This window comes from Lycorma delicatula, chromosome 10 (assembly GCF_047948215.1).
Source record: "Lycorma delicatula isolate Av1 chromosome 10, ASM4794821v1, whole genome shotgun sequence".
Lineage (NCBI taxonomy): Eukaryota > Metazoa > Arthropoda > Insecta > Hemiptera > Fulgoridae > Lycorma > Lycorma delicatula.
The window spans coordinates 58,500,824-58,522,934 of NC_134464.1; the positions used below are offsets into that span (position 1 = coordinate 58,500,824).

Genomic DNA, 22,111 nt, shown 5'->3' on the forward strand with positions numbered 1-22,111 from the left:
AATAGCAACCTAGATGGCTAGGGGCTTGCCTGGGTGCTTACTTTGCCCAGATAAGTGTTTTGGCATGAAGTAATGGTTAGCTGAGATATTCACTGTTAGAATAAGAATGTTTGTGTGGAGAACTCTGTGATGGAGCTGCAGTATGGGAGGGTGTAGACATCCACCTTGCTCCTGAAAACAGACCAGAGCAGAGAAAGATAGGGTATGTTTTCATTAGAGGCTTATTAAATTTGTGAATCTGTTTCTTGATTTTTAAATAGTATAGATTCAGTCCATCTACCTCCATAATTTTTTTCTCTTTGTAATATATCTTAATGCAACCTTCAATCTTTTTCATTTTTCATTTAATTTTTCTAGTTCAGTAAGAATTTATCTATTTAGAAAGCACTATTTTCAGATTTTCTGTTTCTAAGAAAATCTTAAATCTTTCAAAGATTTTCAACAGAAATTCAAAAATTTAACTAATAAATTTGAACTGGATGTTAAAAAAAAAGAGTGGAGTTAATTAAAAACAAATTTCACTTCAAAACATTCCTTTAATGGCCTATTCACCTTTTAGAGCACAACATACCACTTGTTGAAGCTTCAGTCACTGCCAGATGATAAATACCGCTCACTGCATTATACCAGTTACCCACAGTTTACAAGCACCATGTAGGTGCTTGTAAACTTTCATTAATTTTTTAGGAGAACTGCTTCAGTGTTGAAGAAAATAATTTTCATCTGTTTTACTTTCCTGGCATCATAGCTCTAGAACTATGCTACAAGAAGGAAAGTATGGTAATCAGTCAAAAAATGGAGTACGGATGTTTTGGTTTTTTTTATGTTTCATGACCCAAGGACCCCAAAACACAAAAAACAAGTTGGGGAGTAATGTTCCTCCACAAGTGTGTACATGTGTTGGCGTATTTGAGGCTTAATAACTTTTATCTTTTGACTAATAAATTTTGATAAACTTTGCTCCAGATTTATGTGTTTGGGACAATTTGATGGTAAAAGTTTGGGGGCCAATATCTCCAAGATGTGTGGTAGATAATTTCTTTGGGATCAATTTTCTCAAAATTTTACAAATATAACACTACTTTATATTAAGCTGGATACATGGATACATGCTTATCTTACCATTTTAAAAAAAAATTTGCCTCCCCAAATCGAATTATAATTTATTGCATATTTTTTAACTAAATTTTTATATCTTCGTAGGCGTAGTATTTTAATTTTTAATTTCTTCCATTTAACGGAGTAAATGTAAATAAATAAAAACATTTATTTAGGAGGTGATTTTGTGAATGGGGAGCTGAAAAAAGTAATTTTTTTAACTCTTCATGTATCATTATTTTTCCACTGTAAAAAAGTTAATAACATATGCCAGAAAAGTATAAAAACTTTATTGTCAGTTTTTTTATTAATAATTTTCATTTACATTTAATAATATAAGTATGAAATTATTAACACTGTTAGACTATTTTATAGTTCAAGGTTAATTATCTAATTTAAGCTTACATGAAAACCTCTTTGTTTTATGTAGGGCAACATTTTAGGTAGTAAAATGATGCAAACTAATATTTTATGTAAATACTAAATCATATTTATTTAAATTATATGTATTTAAGAAAAGAATAATTATAGTAAAAAAATGCATTTCATATATATATATATCAACCATTAATAAATGATTTATATTATGATCTATTAGCTGGTTGATGACTCAGGTTTATATTTTTATTACCAGAAAATAAAATAATTAAACGATACATATAATAATAAAAACAAATGTGAATAGTCATAATATTCATTAGTATATGTATGTTATCGTATTCATCGAATAAAATTTGAAATATCTTTGTAATAAACTAATAAATGTGACTGCAATATGTCTCGCCTTATGTCTCCTGTTTTCTTTTGTTTCAAGAACAATATTTGTATCTCATTTTGGGTAGAAGAAATACAAATTTCACAATAAGTTTCAGTTTTTCCTGTTTCTTATTTGTTTTTAAATGTAAACACTTGTGTTCTGATTTAACAATTTTTATGAATATTGCAATTCTTGAATCTAGTATGAAATAATTATTAAATGAATATGTACTATAAATATTCATTGTGTTAATTTAACAAAAATATATATTTAAATAATTCAGTTTAGTAAATGAACTGTTCATTATTATTTTTTGATTTTATATCTTTATAAGAGTCTTGAACATATACCTAAAAACATATAAAAAGACTTTGTTTCTAAATGCATTATTTCTATTTTTAATAGCTTTAAGGTTGTTGCATGATGCTGATGTTTTGATCGGTTTTCAATAATACGCTACAGCTTATCTAGACACAGTGGTACTTGATTCTATATTGTGTATGAAGTATTGGAATTATACAAACATTTCCATTTTCCTTTTTTCATTTTCTACAGAAATATGATTGTTCCTTTAAGAACAGCCTTATTTTTCAATTTTTGTTGTAAAACTTTTTATTAATTTGAAAAAGATTATTTTGATACTGTAACAGGATATGTTGATAGTAAATTTTTGGATGTTCCACCGTTGCCAAGATATTGAACCAAACAACCTGAAACTTGATCGGGAAAGATAGAGGTCAATAATTTAAAATTTGTTAATCATGCATTCTACAAAAACATTTTGTCAAAGTTATAGAGGCCAGAAATAGCATATACAAAAAAAAGGCTACAAAATATCTCCTGTATGTTTATTGTTGTTTAAGTTCTTTATAAACTAATATAGAAGGCTTTATTTTTTTAATTTATTGCATTTTTTAAGATAGTCTATTGAGAAATTATTGCAGTTTAAGTTCAGGTGCATTTGTTCATTTGGCAGACTGTAGATAATCAAGAGAACATTGACACTGATATTTTAATGCTCTGGAAGCATAGAAGAGATTGTATGAAATATGAGGCATCATTATGAGGTACAGGTAAAAAATATAATTATTTTCTTTTGTCCTGATATAATATTTTTTTGTTTCATCCATTTACTTTATTACGCTATTTTACTTTATTTAATTTATTACACTTGACTGTATTGTAGTCAAAATTTACATTACAAGAAATTGATGACTTCATGCAATATGTAAATAATAATTAATTATGTTGCATTATATTTATTTATATACTTACATATACACTTAACTTCTGTCTTGATTGAAGTAAGATTATAATTATTAAACATACTTAAGTATGTGAGTAACTTCATTTTTTTATAAAAACTTATTTTTGTAAAATACCATAATAAATAAAAACTTAATCCAATCCAATATAATGCAAATAATTTGAGTACAATACATTGCATCCTATATAATATAATATGCAGGGAGTGGACAAAAGGTATGTTACGGTTATTGTTATTAAAATTTTTTTTAACTGAAAAGTTATCTCAATTTCTTAATTTTTCAAATTGTCGGTTTTCATTGTTAACATAATCTTGTAGTTTACTTGGTACACTCAAACACATTTAGTGTTCTTTACCAATTTAAAGTTTTTGATATACATCTTTTTTTAGCAAATCATATCACGCACAGTATAAAAGCTTTTTAAAGTTAACAAAAACTGAAAACAGTAACGAATTCTAGACAACTCTTAAGTATAATGAAAAATAACCCTGATTCAAAAAAATGTTCAGTCTGAATAGAAACATGGAAAAATTTTCCGGAAGGATTCAATCAAGATTGTCCTCATCGTTTTAGATAATGATATATCTTAAAGGAAATTTTAGATAGGTTAATTATTGTCTTGAACATATACTTAAAAACATATAAAAAAACTGAAAAAATATTTTTTCTGTAGATTTTAATGTGTTATATATATTATCTTAATGTATAAATGTAAAAAATGAAGAAAAATTTTAAAGAAAAATTACTGAAGATGGGCTTACGTCTGAAAGTGATATAATGAATAAAAAAAGTAAAGGTAAGAATGTTCTTTAATTCTGTTTTTTGTGGAGTCCCTGAAAAAATTTTATATTATATGATTAGCTAATATTTACATACAAAGGAGCAATGGCCTACAAAAAGTTTAATTTAAATAAATTAATGAATATATATATATATATATATATATATATATATATATATATATATATATATATATATACAAAGTAATAAAATAATTAAAATATTTATTGTTAAAGTTTAGAGCTATTTAAATTTATATCACTGTTGTTTATTTTCAATTCTTCATTGTGAGATAAAAATTAAGTACTCTGCTGAAATCATTAAATTCTGAATGAAAGATATCTTTTAAAAATTTAGACACAGCAAACTATAATTTCATTATCAGAAGGTTAACTTCTGAATGTAAACTTTTATTATTCTTCAAAATTTGAATTAGTGAGGTTTCATGTAGGCTGCTTATTAAAACTAAATCTTAACAAGAATCTTTTTCATCATTTACATTAATTGTAATATTCATATAAATTTTATTTAATTCGAGAATGTACTTTGTAGAACAAAACTTAAATATTGATAATGATAATGAATTATTTGTAAAAATATCTCCTTCACTCTTTAGATATTCTATAAGTTTATTAAAACTTTCTATTTGTTTCTTTACCATAGCTTGTCCTGGGCATATATTTGAACCAATAAATACTTGTACTAATAAAAACGTATCAGTACAATTTCTATATATCGGAACTGTTTCGCACTTTATTGAACGACCTTCGTACAATAAACCGTCTTCTCCTATACCATAATGGTATATTATATCACCATAACTAAAATTCATATTATGTTGTTGTTCATATTGAATATTGGGACGACATACTGAAAAATTCTTGCAGTTTTGAAAAGAATATATTAATTTAACATTATTTGTTGTTATTAGATTTTGATCACAAGGTTCTGCTTTGAGAGCACCCCATTGTTCACGAGTAACGAACCAAGAAATGTTATAAATCGGTATCTCTGTCGTTACCATTTGAGTAGAAGAAATTTGTGAAATTTTAGTCGATGTGATAAAATCAGTGTTATTATCTTTTTTGTACTCTGTAAAATATAATGCTGATATTCCAATAAAAAGTACTAAAATTATTACAAAACATATTATTAATCTTAGTTTATTAAAACAAACCTTACCGCCGATTAAACAATAAATATCAGTCTTTTCTGTGATATTTTCAAAATTGTTTTTTTTAAGTTTTTGCGGTATTCCTTCAAATGTATCTGCATTCGGATCTAATACAGTTACGTTTGATGTTATTATTTTTGTACCGATTTGTACATTTTTACATGTGGATAAATCAATACCAGAAAAGTTACTTGATAAAGGAGGCATATTACTACAAGATGCTATTTCATTTTCTCTTTGAAACTGAAAATCATCACTATTTGAAAGAGTATCGTTTAAATCAAATGGAGATAATTGTAATTCTTTTAAGGTATTAGAAGAATTTGCATTCTCCTCTTCCATTTCTGTGATTTATAACTTTATCTGTAACAGCACTTATCCACACATTTATTTATTCTTTTCTAAACTTTTTATATTGTTATGAAAAGAAAGCTTTTTAGCAAATATAATCTTTTTCATATTGTATCTTTAATTACATCACTGCTGAATTACATTACACATTTCTGTTAGTACTTTTTAATTATTTTCTTCATATTTCTCTTTATATTATTCATGTTTAGTTGTAATATATGTTCAAAGTTTAATGGTACCTGAAAAAAATAAATTGAACAGTCTTGATTGAAATCTATGTATATTGTTTGTGCAAGCAAATACTTCTTTTGCTTGGAAAATAACTAATAACCTACTAATCCTGTTAATGCCAAATTTTATTATAGATGCCTAAAGGTAGATAACTGTATTGATTTTATAATCGTTGTGTTAACTGTAAATTGTGATTCCGATCTTCCTAATATAATAACTAGTCAGTGTCAACTGTTAATAGGATTTAAATTTTTGACTAGAAATATGTAAAATGTAATCATAGAGAGGTTATCGCATTGTGGTGCTGGAGTTATTTGAAAAAAATTAAGTTACTTTAAAAATTAAGTACTTACTTTTAATAAATAAAACATTTTCTATTTAGATAAAGACATGGATTAATGAGAAAATCATATGATTCCAAAGGTATGGCATGTTATGATCATAAGATCAGTAAAACAAGCTTTTTTAGCAGGCATTAGCAGGGAGCTAAAATCATCTAGTGAAGGAAAAATTTAATTTTACTTTGTAAGTTAAAATCAAAACTGGTTTTTTTCTTTAAATTTCGGCCTCTATTTTAATTAAAAGAATCCGGTGATTTTCATGCGGAAATGAACAAATTTTCAAACTTATTTATTTAGTAAATGTATGCATGTACAACAAATTTCATTAAATATCTCAATCCTTAAAATAGAAATATTTATTAAAAAATATAAAATGGTGAACAGAGGGAAAATAAAGTGAGATAGTGCATTTGTTCGCATGAACATTTTTGTTTATTTCAATATCATGAATCAATACCTTATGTTCGGTTAACAGCCCCCAGGACACATTTGACTTATATTTATTATATGCTTAACAATCAGAAGTGGATTTAGATAAACAAATATTAAAAAATTGGATTGATTAATATAATGAATAAATCCTAAAAATGCAGAACTAATTTTCAGTAGATAAATAAATTTAAAGTTAGTTCTATAAACATAGTCATAAAAGACAGGAAATTCCTGACTTTATTTCTACTACAGTTCATCATAGAATTGTACATGTAATTGCTTGGAAGATGTGATAAATTTCAATGCACTGTTTTTCAAAATCTTTTGTTCTCCTTCCTGATTGTTGACTATTTTATATACAAAAGTATGTTGTGTCATATTCACTGAAATTAATGAAGGTGTTTAATTGTAGCAATCACAGAAATTACAGGTTTTGGAATGATACGAGTAATCTACAATTCTTATAGTATATGAGTCAAATATTGCAGATAAAGATATAATAAAAATATTGTTGTTTATTACTGTGAAGTTAATGAGTATAAATATAAATAGATTTCATTATATAAATTATGAAAATGCGCTTCTAAAAGAATTTTCAGATCTTTTATTCAGTTCCTTCACCATTGGTGTTTGTCGATAGCTATCAATGCCTGTTTTCAGGTGCTAAGTAACCTCCCTCACTTATTATCTACTATACAGCATGTATTCCTTGTTTTATATATTCATTGAATATAATTTGTTGTTTTTTTTTCAAATTTAGTGTGTTAATGGCATCAACGGTTTAAAAATAACTTGAATGACTATTGCTAACTTAAACAATATGAAATTTACAAACACACTGCAAAACCATTAGTGAATTTTTTAATTTAGTTTACAGTATATTATAAAGAATTTTATTCTCAAAATAAATACAATGATTAAAATTTATATGTATGATAAATTTAAACTTAATTTCTGATAAATGGTTATAGATATAAGTGTATTTAATTTAAAAAATTGTCTTTTTAACATAACCATGTACAAGTATAATGTATATTTTGATAATGTATCGTTCATAAATCTAAAGTAGGATTTGAATATCACTTACCATTATCACAAAAATAAACTGAAGTTGTACTATAACTAAATTTGATATTAAAATTTATATTTCTAATTATATAAATTTATCACATAGGTATTACTTATGTACGTAGTTGTGTTATATTTATAATAATTTTTGCTGTGATATTTAGATGTGCGTAAATGCTTTTATAGACACAGATTAGATAAGTTCATATTTTTTTGTAATATGTAAGGTTGTTTTGATAACCTAATTGCATGTTTAAGGGTTAACTACGATTTTCTCATTTGAAAAAAACAAAGACTTTTGTACTTTGTATACTGTTCAGAAGAATTGTTAATTTGAATGTTTGTATATCAGTATATAAGCCATTCAATAGTTATGATAACTTTCTTTGATTTTAGTTTTTCATTACAGTATAAATATTGTAAGCTTGAGCAGAAATTCATGAGTTAAAAATGTTTCTTTAGACATTTCAGATTACGTAAAAAAAAAAATATTTTTAATAATCTTTATTTAGTCTATTTTATATCACTAGTTTTACTATTACTTTATTCCTAGAATTCTTTTAATTACAAGGTATAAATAAAAATTATTTATAAAACTTATTTTAGATTGATATTTAATTTTAAGGTTAAAGCTATAAAAACTTAACTTGATTCTTTTGCCCTACTTCAGTCTTCTTAGAGATTGAGATTGTTTGTTAAACAAATATTAAAATTTTCTTGTTACAGCAGAAAAATGTTCATTTTGTTTCAGATTTAAGATTCTAAAAAGAACTTTCTACAGACCAATATGATGGAAATATAATGTATATGTAATGGGACTATATTTTCTGGTCCCATTATGGTAAATGGTTTCATTTGATGTAAAAATTCTCCAAAAAAAAAATGACTTCTTAATTACTAATCAGCCAAGCTAACTGAAAAACCTACTGTTTGTTATAAATTAAACTTGATTCTATAAATCTTGAGCTAGTACAATATCTTCTTTTGACAAATAGATTACAGAAATTTTTATCAGTTTTATCTTTGAATGCTGTTCGTTCTTAATTTAATTATTTATTAGCTAATATTTATTGTTATATTTAGAAATAATATTTAATAATTATATTACACATAATTATATATTACATATAATTAAATTATATTACATATATATTTCATTACAATTTGTTTTAAAATTGTTTACATTTTTTGAATGATTTTGTACTAGTTAAAATGTATTAATCATCAGTTCATCTAAATCAGCGGTTCTCATACTTTTTTTTATGGATTACAGATCACATCATGATTCACTCTTGTGAATTACAGATCGTAGCATACACTACTGAACCATTAAATGTGTAATATATCATTAGGAAAGTGATGGGAGTTGTATCTCAAAATGATGAAGCAATAAACAATTGCATTACTTTTGAAAGTATCTATTTATTTTATAAAAAAAAATCATGTATCACAATTTTTTTATGTACATTTTTTAATAATTTTTTATAAAACATTTATTTACAAAGAAATGTTACTTTATACATTTACTTACATTACTGATTACAGTATTCTTGAAGACTAAACATTCGAGAGAAGATGGTGCTGCATGTTTGAAACAAGTGATGATATATCTGTTTCAGTTGAACTTAATTTTAATCTCAAATTTGGATCAAGGTCCAGTTTAATCAAAATTCATATTTTACTGTCACCGTAGCAGAAATTTCAGTTTCATAAAGATACGTGATGAAAAATAGAATTTAAAATAACAATGCTTTTCTGGGTAGCAATGAATATTCATTTTTTATCTTTAGCCAAAATTCATACAACAATAATTCAGCAAATCACATTTTCTAACCTCCAATAAAGATAGTTCTATCAAATATTTTGTTTTGTTGTTAGTTACGATATCCAGTAGGAAAGGGTTTCATAACCATAGGAATTCAGAATAGTCTTCTTTAAAATATTCTTCAAAAGTTTCAATAAGCATTAGAGAGTGGTGTTTCATATTATTGGTGAGATTATCTTTTATTTAAATTTTACAAATTGGAAAAGACTGCAAGTTTTCATTAGAAACAATTCATCATTTGACATTTTTTGATAAATGCCTTTATTTTATTGTCTACTGAAAATTTATTGGTTGTTTCACCTTGCTAAGTTAAATTTAAGTCATTGAGGAAATTGAAAATATCTGATAAGTAAGCTAATGTTTTGATCTACAGATCGTGTGTCGATTGATTATGCATTTCAAAATCTGCATCCATTAGAAACTCCTGCTACTCTGAATGTAGCTCATATAACTTGCTTAGCATTATTTCTATAGAAAGCCATCTTATCTTTGTGTGTAGCAGTAACAGAATGCAGTCATTGCCCATTTCAGAACACAGTTTTGAAAATAAGTAAGACTTTAAAGCCCAAGATTTAACACAATTGACCACCTTGACAGTCTCCTGGAGAATATGTTTAAATTGTTCAGGCATCTATTTTACTGTTAAAGCTTCTCTGAGGACACTGCATGAGTGAGGGTACAATTTTCTGTAACCAATTTTACTTTGGTGATAACCCCTCCATATTTTCCTGTCATAACTCAAGCATCACTCAAAAGAAGCCAATACACTGCTTCTGTCCAGTTCATTTTGTGCAAAGAAGTCCAGCTTTTTGAAGCCCAGTCAAATCCAATAAAAGAAATATCCAGGTTGGAAGGTTTTTTCTGTTTTCATATGGTTATTTCACCTGCACTAGTTGATGTCGATAGCTCATCACAAAATAAATTATCCTCTTTAATTGTACTTTGAAATGCATATCACATGAAAACCATAAGTTGAGTGTAGTTTCTTACATCTGCTCTTGTTCAGTTGTATGGCAAAAACATCTGTTTTTGAGTTGAGCTGTTAAGTACTCTTTAATGTTTAATGCCGAGCTTTCATTTCTGTGATGCATTTGACAATGATATTGTACCTAACTGTTTAGCTGACAATTCAGCCAAGATACAAATTACCACATCTTTCACAGCAGTTAACAACAGCTCTTCACCGATTGTATGAGTTTTTCTACACTTCGCTATTCTTAAGCTTGCTAAAAAAGATGCCTCAACTGCTTTTTCTGAGTACTGCCTGTAAAATACAACATAATTTTTTTGTGTATTTTACCTCTGATAATTTTCTAACAAAATAATCCTTAGGTTTGTTTTCTAACATTGAATGTTTAGTACTAAGATGCCGTTTCAATAATAAGGGTTTCATGGTTTGGTTTGAAAGAATTTCAGAGCAAATTACACATTGAGGTCAAGGCTCATTGCTTACATCCATGACAATAAATCCAATATAATGTACTAATCAGGATCATATTTTCTTCTATCTTTTTGTATTTTAGTAAGAAAAAGATCTGGATTTACCAAAATTCTGATTCTGAAGTGGAGCCTGATGGTATAGGGTTTTAACTATGTTTGGTCTGTCTTTGCTATTAAACCACTTTTGCATGTTGATTTGTATTTTACATCAACTAAACCAAATTAATTCAAACACAGTATATAGGCTTGTATACAAGAAAAAAAGTAACACACTAACAATATTTTCAAATCAGATGTAAAAAAATATTGATTTTCAAATATAACAAAGTACTCATTTTCAAATCAGTATTCAATGCTGGAAGCAACTGCATTTATATGTCTGTAGAAAAACCATGACTGACTCTTAATTGCTGGAGAAATGTATAGTAATCCTTTTATGGTTAATTAAGAAACTTGTTTGTACATGTTTAATGTGGTGCATGTACTGAGACAGACAATTTACTACATGTGTGATGTGGCATGTAAGTGCCCACAGGCGTTACATGTTCATTTTTGCTAGCTGAATAATTGATATTCTTGTTCTTGTTAAACACAAATAATTTCTTCAAATTAAGGGAAAAGAAAATGCATGATATAATATTTTCATATTATATCAAAAAGTTTGAAAACCGCTGATCCACTTTATTAATAATAATAATACATAAATACTAATAATAAATATCTATTGTTGTAATAACCCTGTATTTAATATAAAATTTTTTTATTATATTAGTTTTTTTTTGTATTATGTCTGCATACAATCTTGATAAGCTCTGTGAACTACCAGAGGAACGCGTGTCATAGTTTTATAGCAAAAAGTCAGTTTAGTTTCAACTGCGAAGCATGCTTTTGGTGCCTTTATTTTAATTTAAAAGCGTAGTTTAATTGAAAATAATAATAATAATTGAGATTTTGATTTTTTTAGTGTGCCCTCAAATGGTGTTACTGTTTTGTTTTTATTTTTCAATTAGATTCTTATGCAAAATGGATAAATTTGTGAAAAAAACAATGTGAACCATCTACATTCAGTGAATTTATTGGTAAAAAGACAAAGTTGTTTAAATTATGATTTTATCCAATTGGATAAAATGCCACAGTGTGTTGTTTGCTTTTAACTCCTCTCTGATTAAAGTATAAAGCCATCAGAATTAATTTGATCCTTAGAAACTAATCTGGATAATAAAAGGAAACCCTTGGAATTTTTCGAAAGAACATTACATACTTTGAGAAATCAACTTGCTTCTTTTATTTGTAAATCAAGCCATACTGATAAAAGTACAATTGAAGCATTACAAGTCGTAGCATTAAGAGTAGCTAAGTTGTTCAAACCCCTTAAGATTGCAGAAAAAAATAAATTGCCTGCTGTGTTTGATGTAGTCAATGTTTTTTAATAGGCATGGAAGAAACAAAAAAGTTTCTGCTTTCTAACAACACAGTATCAAGGCGGATTGAGGACATGGTTGCCAATATTCGTGATCAGATAATTTAACAATTGAGTTCAAGTGAATTTTTAATATTCAATTTGATGAATCAGCAGATTTGGTAGACATTTCTCAGTTCTTATATTTTGTGAGATATGAGTGCAATTGGGACAGATCAGTCAAAGAAAATTTGTTTTGCAAATTGATAACAGGTCATACAATAGTACGATGTCTTTTTTATATTTTTTATGAAGCTGCTAAAAACTATATCATAGATTGGACAAAATGTATTGCAGTATGTAGTGATGGTGAATAGGTGATATCAGGAAAAAACAGTGGGTTTATGAAAAAATCAAAAGATCATGTTATACCATGGGTGTAAGGGATGCACTGCTTCCTTCACAGATATGCTCTTGCCACAAAAAAATGCCAGAAAATCTGAACCAAATTCTTTTTAAAGCATTAAAAATGGTTAATTTTGTTATAAGTCGACTGTTATAGATTAGGCTGTTTGCTAAAATGTGTGAAAAGAAAAAATCTCTTTTTTTGCATACAGAAGACAGATGGTTATCACAGAGGAAAGCGTTAAACCCAGTTTTTGGAATTGCAAGATGAATTAATAATAATTCTCAAGAATAAACAGAATAATGTGCATATGTTTGCTGTTGGCTTACTTAGCTGGTGTATTTTTGCATTTAAACGACTTGAATGTGAATTTACTAGGACGTGATAAAAACATTTTATTAATAACAGACAAAGTACATGCTTTCATTAAGAAGCTTGATATCTGAATTATTTTCCTTCAAAGCAAAAATTTTCATGTTTTCACTCACTTCTGATTATATTTAGAAAAACTTGGATGAAGAAGACACTATTATTCACCACAGTTTGGGTAGCATTAAGATGCATTTGCATTAGCAAAAAATTCAGTTAGCGGAGTATTTCCTGGAAGATTTAAATGATTTCTCAAAAAGATGGGTAATGAATCCATTTAGTGGGAATGTCTTTGCAGGTTCTATGTTACCAGTCGAGATTCACAACCATCTCATTGAAATATCTGCTGATAAAATGTTACAATTCACATCTGAAGTTTAAGTTATGTTTTGGCTTGCTCATTGAAGTGAATATGAAGATTTAGTCAATAGAAGCATTGTAAATATTAATCCCTTTCACCATGTCTTATCTCGGTGAAAAGGATTTTTCATTTATGGTTACGCTAAAAACTAAATATAGAGATTGTCTTTCATTACTTGAAAACAATTTACTTTTGAGTATTCTAACATAGAATCCACGTAGAAAGAAACTTTTAAATGAAAATAAACACAACCATTTCATTAATTTAATTTCATTACATGTGTACTTAAAAATGTAAGTAAAATGTATATAAAAAATGATTTTTTTCTCATAAAATGATTTCATTATTGTTTATGCGTAAAGTTGTACGCTAATTTTGCAACCCCCCACTTTCATATCACTACAAACCCAGGTTGAGAAACGCTGCTCTGAAGTAAACAGAATGAAGGTATCACTTATAGGTGTGAATGTCACCTGGATTTCACTGGTCTTGATATGTTGATGTATATTTGTATATTTGGAAAGTGAAAAAACAATAGAAAATTCTTCACTCCTCCCTAGTAACCACTCCACTTTCCCTAGTAAGCCTGGCATGGAATGCCTGTTATCATTAAGGATGGCTGTCATTTTTTTGGAGAGTGACTTGTGACTGTAATGGTTACAGTCACAAAGTCATATATTTTAAGGCACTTAAAATATATACGCAGGATAAAAATTTATTTTACATGACAAAAAAAAATTTATTGACTGAAAAACTTTAGTTTGTGATGTATTATAACGATTAACACATAAACCTCATCATATACGTGAAGTAAAAATCACTGTGTCATTTGCTCATTTATTACAAGTATATTTTTTTCACTAAAACAAGTTAGTGCCAGCTAGCTTCTGTTAAATAGCCAACTGTGTAACAGAAAATCAATAGCTAGCTTTGACATATTATGCTTACAAGATATAGGCAAGAACATTGAAAAAAAGATCCAAACAAATTTGCTTAAAATTTGACTTTAAACTCTAAATAATTTTTATTTATCTTGTAGATGAAATTTGTTACTGTTATATTTTAATTACACCACAAAGTTTTTTAAACCATAAGTTTTGCTCAATTCATTAATACTTGAAAAGGTAGATTATTATGTGAGAAATATAGTAACTTTGGAATCAACTTAAAAATTTACATGGACTATTAGTAAATGTTTTGGAAACATTTTCATAGACTATGAATGAAATAAAACTAAATTCAAACTGTTCGATAAACATTGATGATTCATGCACTGATAGAAACAGTTTCTATCAGTAAGTTACATTGCGGTGATGACTATTAGCTGCTTATAATAAGTCCTTTATTCTGATTTCTACATAATAATACATAATATCGATCATATCAAGAATGGGTAGTTATGCTATTACACAGATGAGAAAAGGAAATGTTCAAGTATTTGGCTGGATGGATCAAGAGAAATCCAATGGTAAAACTTTGGTCAGTGCAGGATCACAAAATATAAAATAATTATATAATAACAGGTTGAAGCGATTGAATTTCATATTAATAATTAAAGTTGAGTAGGTAGCTGAAGATACAAAATAAATAAAGTAATTATAAAATAAATTACAAGAATACAGAGAATTAGGAATAATTAATACTTTTTTTAAATTATTGAGTGAGTAATTTTTTTTTGTGTAAAAGGAAATCTGTCAATTTCGTTTAAAATAATTGATGAAAAAACTTTTTAAATAGTTAGGAAGTTTATTAAAAAATGGCAATGTAAGTATAATCAGGCCCTTTCTCATAACTCCCAAGTGTTGTGTTGAGTTATATGAAAGAAAAGATGTAGTTTGAAAGAGGTGAATATCGTTATTTCTTAAGAATAATTGACTATTCTTTTCAACAAAGGTTGCAAATTCATAAATGCATTAATAATTTAATATTTTTGTTATACTAAATATCAGTCTATATGATTCATATTTACATGCACTGTTCAATGACCTGATAGCTAATTTTAATATTTTAAAAACTTGTACTGATTTTTGAAGAAGCCCTAACGTATTTGTAGCCATAAAAATATATAATTATTGCATGCTTAGTGTTCTATTAAGACACTTCAGAGCAAAACAATTTGGTTTAATTTTAATGCAAACAAAATTGATGTGATCTTTGCTAGAGAATTAGGCATATAATAAAATACCCAAAAATTTTGCAATTTGGGCAAAGAAATAAAATCATTATCATTAATGGAAATTCTAACCACAAGATTAACAGTGTTAGTCTATATGTAAAGCACAATGCAATGGTAGTTACAGTTAGGTGGCTATAATTCATCCAGTGAATAGTATTTTTTGAACCACTGATTTAGAATTCTCAAATCGTTTTAAATAATTATCTTCAGATATAGATACAGTTGTGTCATCTGTAAGGAGGGTAACAATTAATGATTTGAGGCAGATATATAAATAATATGAGTAAGAACCGAGGACAGTTCTCTGTGGTGCTCTGAATTTATACAAGTTGAAGTGAGGACTAATGATTTATATGTGTGTTCTTATCAATAGATGAAATTTCAGTTCACTTTTATTGCTAGCAAGATATAACTTAAAAGTGATTGTGAACAGAATCTCTGATACCATAGTAACTAGGTTATTCACTGATGACAATGTGGAATTTAAAAAAATACTTTTTAAAAACTGGAAGAAAAATAGAGAATTTTTTACCAGTCTAATTTTTTTTTAGAGAAAGTTTGTTATACCCTTCAAGAAACTTTAAAAGTTTATTTTTCATAATTTTTTCAAATACTTTAGAAAATCTGGGCAGTAATGAAATTGGTTTATGATTTTTTAAATTAAACGTAGAACTTCCTTAAGGAGGGAAATAACAATTTAAATCTGGCAAATGGCAGCTGAGAAATACTTCAGTAATGAAAGTTTAATTAATTAAATTTCTACTGACATAAATAAGAGCATCAATAAATTCTTTAAAATACTAAGATGAATTTCATCAGTGCCCACTGAATGTTCATTCTTTATATTTAAAATACAATTTTTAAGCTCCTGAGTACCAGTGAAAAATAAAAATACCGATTTATCTGCAAAACTACTCAAGGCTTTGTTTGAAATCTATCAATATTATTATTATTATTATTTGAAATACTGATTTCTTCTACTTCAAGAGCAGAGAAAAGTAAAAGATTGATCAAATTATTGTACCTGAATCGAGTATGAAAATGAATAATGTTGTCTATAAGCAGTGTTCTATATGTTTATTGGAAGTATGATTGAAAATGCTCTATAAGAAGGACTCAGTGTTGAAGGAAAAAGAATATTGTATAAGATTTACGGCGACATGATTTTTTTTTTTTTTAGCAGATTAAGTACAAGATATTCAGCAGATGATTTTAAAATTAATAACTAAGACAAAACAGAATGAAGAGGATCAGTAATTAAGACAGTAACTAAGGTTCAAAGTTCAGAATAGAGGCAGTAAATCAATAAATTTTGTGCAAAAGGAGGAAAACTAAACAAATAGAATAAAACAGATACTTAGTTACTGTGTTAATAAGAAATCACAGAAGTAAAAACAAAAAATTATTGTATAGTAAGATGAAAAAGTTAAGAGCTGAAAAACTATCTTGTGGGATACACTTTTTTATGTGAAACATGGACACTAACAAAAGGAAAACAAGAAAGGTAGAACACCAGCATTTGAAATGCGGTCATGAAAGTACCTGGAGAAGATTGTATGAATGGGTGAAATGAAAAATGAAGTAATGAGGAGAACAAATGAGAATAGAAACTTATCAAAACATTTCAGAATAAGAAAGCTTACTGGTTAGGACATATCATGAAAGTAGAAGGATTGATTAAAACAGTGCTTGAAATATCATTAGAAGGTGCAAAAAAAAGTAAGATTATATACAATAAAGTTAACTTCATTTCTGTTGGTGGCTGAAGATATAGAGAGAGGATTTGGTAGGGGAGACTGCCAATGAGGTGGTGGGGCGAGTAGGTGCGTGGCTGCATGAGTGGTGGTTGTAGTTGGACCCGAGCAAGACAGCAATGATAACTTTAGTTGGACATAGGCAGCTGTGACAATTGAAGATTTGGTCATTCAGTATAGGAGAGTAGAAATGCTAGGTACCTAGAAGTGTGGCTAAATCGATCCTGCCGCTTCATTGTCTACATCCAGAAGGTGATGGAGAGAGCAGAATTATTTATATTTCCCAAATCTATCAGTTCTGATAGATTTGGGAAATATCCTATCTATCCTGATATCTGGGTAATACGTATTACCAGGGTTGGAGCTGCATCCGGCCTTAATCGTAATAGGCTTAGGTATTAGAGTAAGGTTCTTAGTAATTAGTACATGCTGAATTGTAATTTTTCAGGTTATTGTGTTGTTTTTGTCTTGTTTTACATTTGATGTATTTGTCTGTGATTATCAGTGATATAAGCAGACTTGTAATATTATGTAAAATACTCATATGGGATGAATTGTAATTTTAGTAACAATTTTTTGCATCAGTTGTATGAATTTGTGTAATTTGTACTAAACTATTATGTACTTGTAAATAGCTCCTTGGAGTAGTGTAATTTACACCTTATTGTGAATTAAATTGGCAGTGATAATGGGCACTAGTGTGGGTCATGTTGAACTGGTGCTCATCACAGATTTGTAACCTGTAAATATTGTATATAAATGTTGTATTGTGTAATATTAATAACTGACTGGGCACGAATGTCCCGTTGCACTGAGCTGGCGGTCATGGCCGAATTGATATATGTTACGTATCAAATTTATTGTGTTAATATATTTTGTAAACTGTATTTTTTAATAACTTGTATATTGTTATAATACTAATTTTAAGATTGTTGTATTGTATTGTTAAAGCTAATTTTGTTGTGCTCACGGGCACCATTGATTGTGCCGCTAAGCTTGTGATCATAGCTGTTCTGAGCTATGCTGATAAGTATGTGTTTGTAAATAATGAAATTAGGTTAGTGATTTGATTGTATTCTTTTGTATTCAATGTTCCATATTTTGTTGTATAAATAATGTAGCAGCTTCTGCATCCTCAACAGCTTGAAGGTGATCACTCAAGGAAGTATTATGATACCAAGGAGAGCAGGAGACATTCGAATAAAAAAAAAAACAATAAAAAAATATTTTTGGGAAGAGACTTTAAAAATAAAGGAAGTCAGGATGAAATGTGGTGACATCTAGGGCCCAACAGGCAGCCTCTTTGCCTAGGACATCTTAAATGCATGCAAAACAAGGGAGTCAGGATGCTTCCGATGATGGCACGGAGGACCGTGATGTTATGAGAGGGTGCGTTGAGGGGAAGGGCATGCGAATTGCATGCCTGGAACCTAGTAGGTTAGGGCTGGGAAGGACAGCTTCCTTGGAGAGGTGCATCTTGGCTATCCAGAAGCGGAAGTCGGGTTGTTCCTATGATCCAAGGGAGACCCCGATGGGGCCTCTGGGGAGGACCAAGTTATGGTGGGGCGATCTGCTGCCATGACATTCCGGAGTGATTGAGGTAATGATTTAAGGCTGTACTGATTGATTGCTCTTGAACTGGTTAAAAAAAAAAAATTAACTTCAACAGAAACATAAAACCTGTTCAGTTTCTGAGTAGACTTTCATTAACTCCTCGCATAGTTTTAACTTAACCATTTGAATTATATATTAAATTATCATAATTCAATCTTTTAGTATTATTATGAATAAAGTTTGGATAAATTTGCTTGTAATTTTTCAAATAATCTTGGAAGTTATCAGTCAAATTATATTTAGACATTTCTCAGATTCCTTTGCATATTTAATAGTTCTTTTTGTAATCAATCTGTCTCTTTTTATATTTAAAGTGTTTATTTTTTTATTAAAGGATGAGCTAGAAAGGCCTACAAAACTTTATGAAATTGTTATAATACTAAATAAGAAAAAATCTGAACGTTCTTTATACTCATTTTAATATCTGAACATGTATTTCATTAAATACATAATTTATATTATCATGCAAAACTTTTAAAATTGTAATTTCATTTTTTCTGATTTTATTTATTTATTATTTTTACATAGTTATATGATTATTATTTTGGTAATATTAATGCCATTCTATGTGATCAGGTGGTAGCATCTCTGCCATTCATCCACAGATCCAATTCCTGATCAGGCATGGCATTTTTTCACATGCTGAAAAGATTTAATTTCATTATCATCCATCAGCAACTGTTCCAGGCTGCCAGCCAGAATAATGCAAAATATAGATGTGTTAATTTCTGTTGAGCTTTCTTTCCTTCAAGTCAATTTATAGACATTCTACATATCTATTCATTGTTCCAAGGGTGCATGTTGTAGATATTTGATTATCAACAACAAAAAATAATAATAATTAATATGGATTGTAACTACTCTTTTTCATTAATTTCATATTTTGATTTGCTGGTTTGATCAAGTTTTGTTTGTATAGTTTCCCTTGATCCTTCCAAGCAAATACTGAAACAATTCTTTTTTGTTATGTGTGGAATTATACACTTTCATCTCTATTATAATCTATGTAATTTATAATTATTTCTGATCTAAACCAATTATTTATTTATTTTATTTGTAGATGTTTATTTATAAGTGATGCCTACCCTTATGAATAATTATTGTGTAAATTATTGTTTGTTCTACTTATAATTTATTTTTACTATAATTAATCATAAATATAAATAATCACTACAGATTTATTTTTATTTTTAAATTGAACTAAATGTTTTTCTTTACTTACCCGTTTAAGTGAATTAACTCAAAAAAATACTACAGAACTATCTGTCTGTAAATTTATAGCTATTTATAAAAATAAAGTTATCTGAAGTATTATTTGAACTAAAAGATATGATTATATTTAAGATACCTTAATTACTTAAAACACACCTGTATTGGAGAATTTATATGATAAAATAATCAATCACAACTTGTAAAAAAGGTTCTAGCTGATCAGTATAGTTTCACCATAAAACTCTTTTTGTCAGTTTTTAATGACATATCTAAATAATGTTATATATACTGAATTTTAAATGATAAATTAAGATGATTAAATAAATTTAATTAATTAATCAAGATGATTAAATTAATTTCGAACTATATAAATTATAAACTGTCATTCATTAATATTTTTTAACTGCTTCACTGTAGTAACATTTTTATAGGTTAAGATAAAAATGTAGGTTCTTTGTTTTTATAACCATGCGTATTATACAGAAACAAGTATGTACATATATAATGATTCACTATCCTCTTTGAATGATTATTACAAAGTTGTAATCTAGCGTTACTTTTCACTGTAATTCTCTTTTCCTTGTTTATTAAACTGCAACCAGTATTTTTTCTATGTAAATTTTATAGTCTATTTGTATTGCTTGGTGCAAATACAGTATATACATTTAGAAAGTTTATAATAAATTAAATGTATTAAAAAAAATAATTTTTTATCATTAACTTTTTTTTTGTAATAATAGTACTTTTTATTTTAATGATAGTAGTTTTCCTTTTTTTAGTTCAGTATTAAAGAATTTTATTATGTAACCATTAATTATAGCCTCCCAAGGTTAAGTAACATTAGTTTTCTTCGTACTTCAAGGTAACACATTACCTTTTAATAAGTTAAATAAAACAATACATTCTGCTTGCTGATGTACTCTTTATGCACTTGTAAGCAATACTTGTTAAAAGAAAATATCACTCTTAACAAGTTCTTTTGACATACAAAGGCTACTTACAAAAAAATATATATATATTTAAATAGGTTTTGGGTATTTTCAATAAAGTTTTATGTACTTACTGAAAATCAAGCAGTATCTGATTAAATGTTATGTATGATCAACTCTGAGGAAAACTATTTTGGAAATGGACTGTCCAAATTAAAATTATGAAATTTAATTACATTTTAAAAATGTAATTTCATTCAGTTGAATGCTAATTGCTTAGCTTTAAAGATTGAGATGATTTTTAAATACAAAAACAATAATTAGTTCCCTGATTCTGAAGGCTTGAAAATGCATCTAACAAATCTCAAAGTAATAAATTTTATTCTTTTTCATTCTTTATCCTCTTTTAAAATGTGATATCACTGATCACTATCACTTTTAAAAGTATGAGACTCATAGTGTTCATTTCCTTTTAAATTCAGTAATTAAATTAAATATTGATTGGAAGTTATGATGAGTAGATTTTTTATTGCAATATTATTTAATAATTATTATAAAATTTATTAATACATGGTGAAAGTGGCAGTGAAATAGGTACAATTAAAATCATGCTATTCCTTTTGGGCACAAAAGTTTTATTGCCAAAAAGGAACCTGGCAACCATTCATCACTTTGCAGTCATATAATAAAGATTGTTTTTAAAATTAATAAACAATCTACTACCACTCATTTGTCACATATTTTTAATGTTTATTTTCAAACTGAATTCAAGATGAATATAACTGAATGTGTTTTATATCCTTAACATTTTTACAAATAATGAGAAAGATTAAATGTTGCTAATTTATGATTTAACAGATCCATTTGATTAACGGATTCAACAGATCTGATTGAACAGATCTGATTGTTAAATATTAAAGGGAGACTTGTTTCAAAATTTGGAGCACAAAAAATCGTGGAATATCATTTAAATTACAGGTTCCTCTAAAAAGATTTAAAAACCGCCAGATCTATTAAATTTCAATTATAAAAATATACTACCTTAGAAAAAAATTACTAATTAAGAATAACAGGGTATCTAATCCTGGTTTAAATTCAAATATACATAGAAAAAAAAAATTTATTA

The 22,111-nt window shown here is 27.5% G+C and overlaps 1 protein-coding gene across 3 annotated transcripts; it reads right to left on the bottom strand.

Annotated features, from left to right (window-relative positions):
- Positions 1-1,366: 1,366 nt before the first annotated feature.
- On the bottom strand, positions 1,367-20,630 carry LOC142331072 (uncharacterized). 3 transcript variants are annotated; one of them, XM_075376729.1, is made up of 3 exons: positions 7,520-7,806; positions 5,086-5,667; positions 1,367-2,571 (listed from the first exon to the last, which is right to left on the bottom strand). In XM_075376729.1, the coding sequence occupies exons 2-3, from the start codon at positions 5,417-5,419 to the stop codon at positions 2,486-2,488; spliced, it is 420 nt and encodes a 139-aa protein (XP_075232844.1). In that variant the 5' UTR covers positions 5,420-5,667; positions 7,520-7,806; the 3' UTR covers positions 1,367-2,485. The 3 variants fall into 3 exon arrangements, with proteins under 3 accessions (XP_075232844.1, XP_075232843.1, XP_075232841.1); XM_075376728.1 differs by lacking the exons at positions 1,367-2,571; positions 7,520-7,806 and adding an exon at positions 20,213-20,630 and having other exon boundaries at positions 4,136-5,667; XM_075376726.1 differs by lacking the exon at positions 1,367-2,571 and having other exon boundaries at positions 4,136-5,667; positions 7,520-7,799.
- Between the last annotated feature and the right edge of the window lie 1,481 nt (positions 20,631-22,111).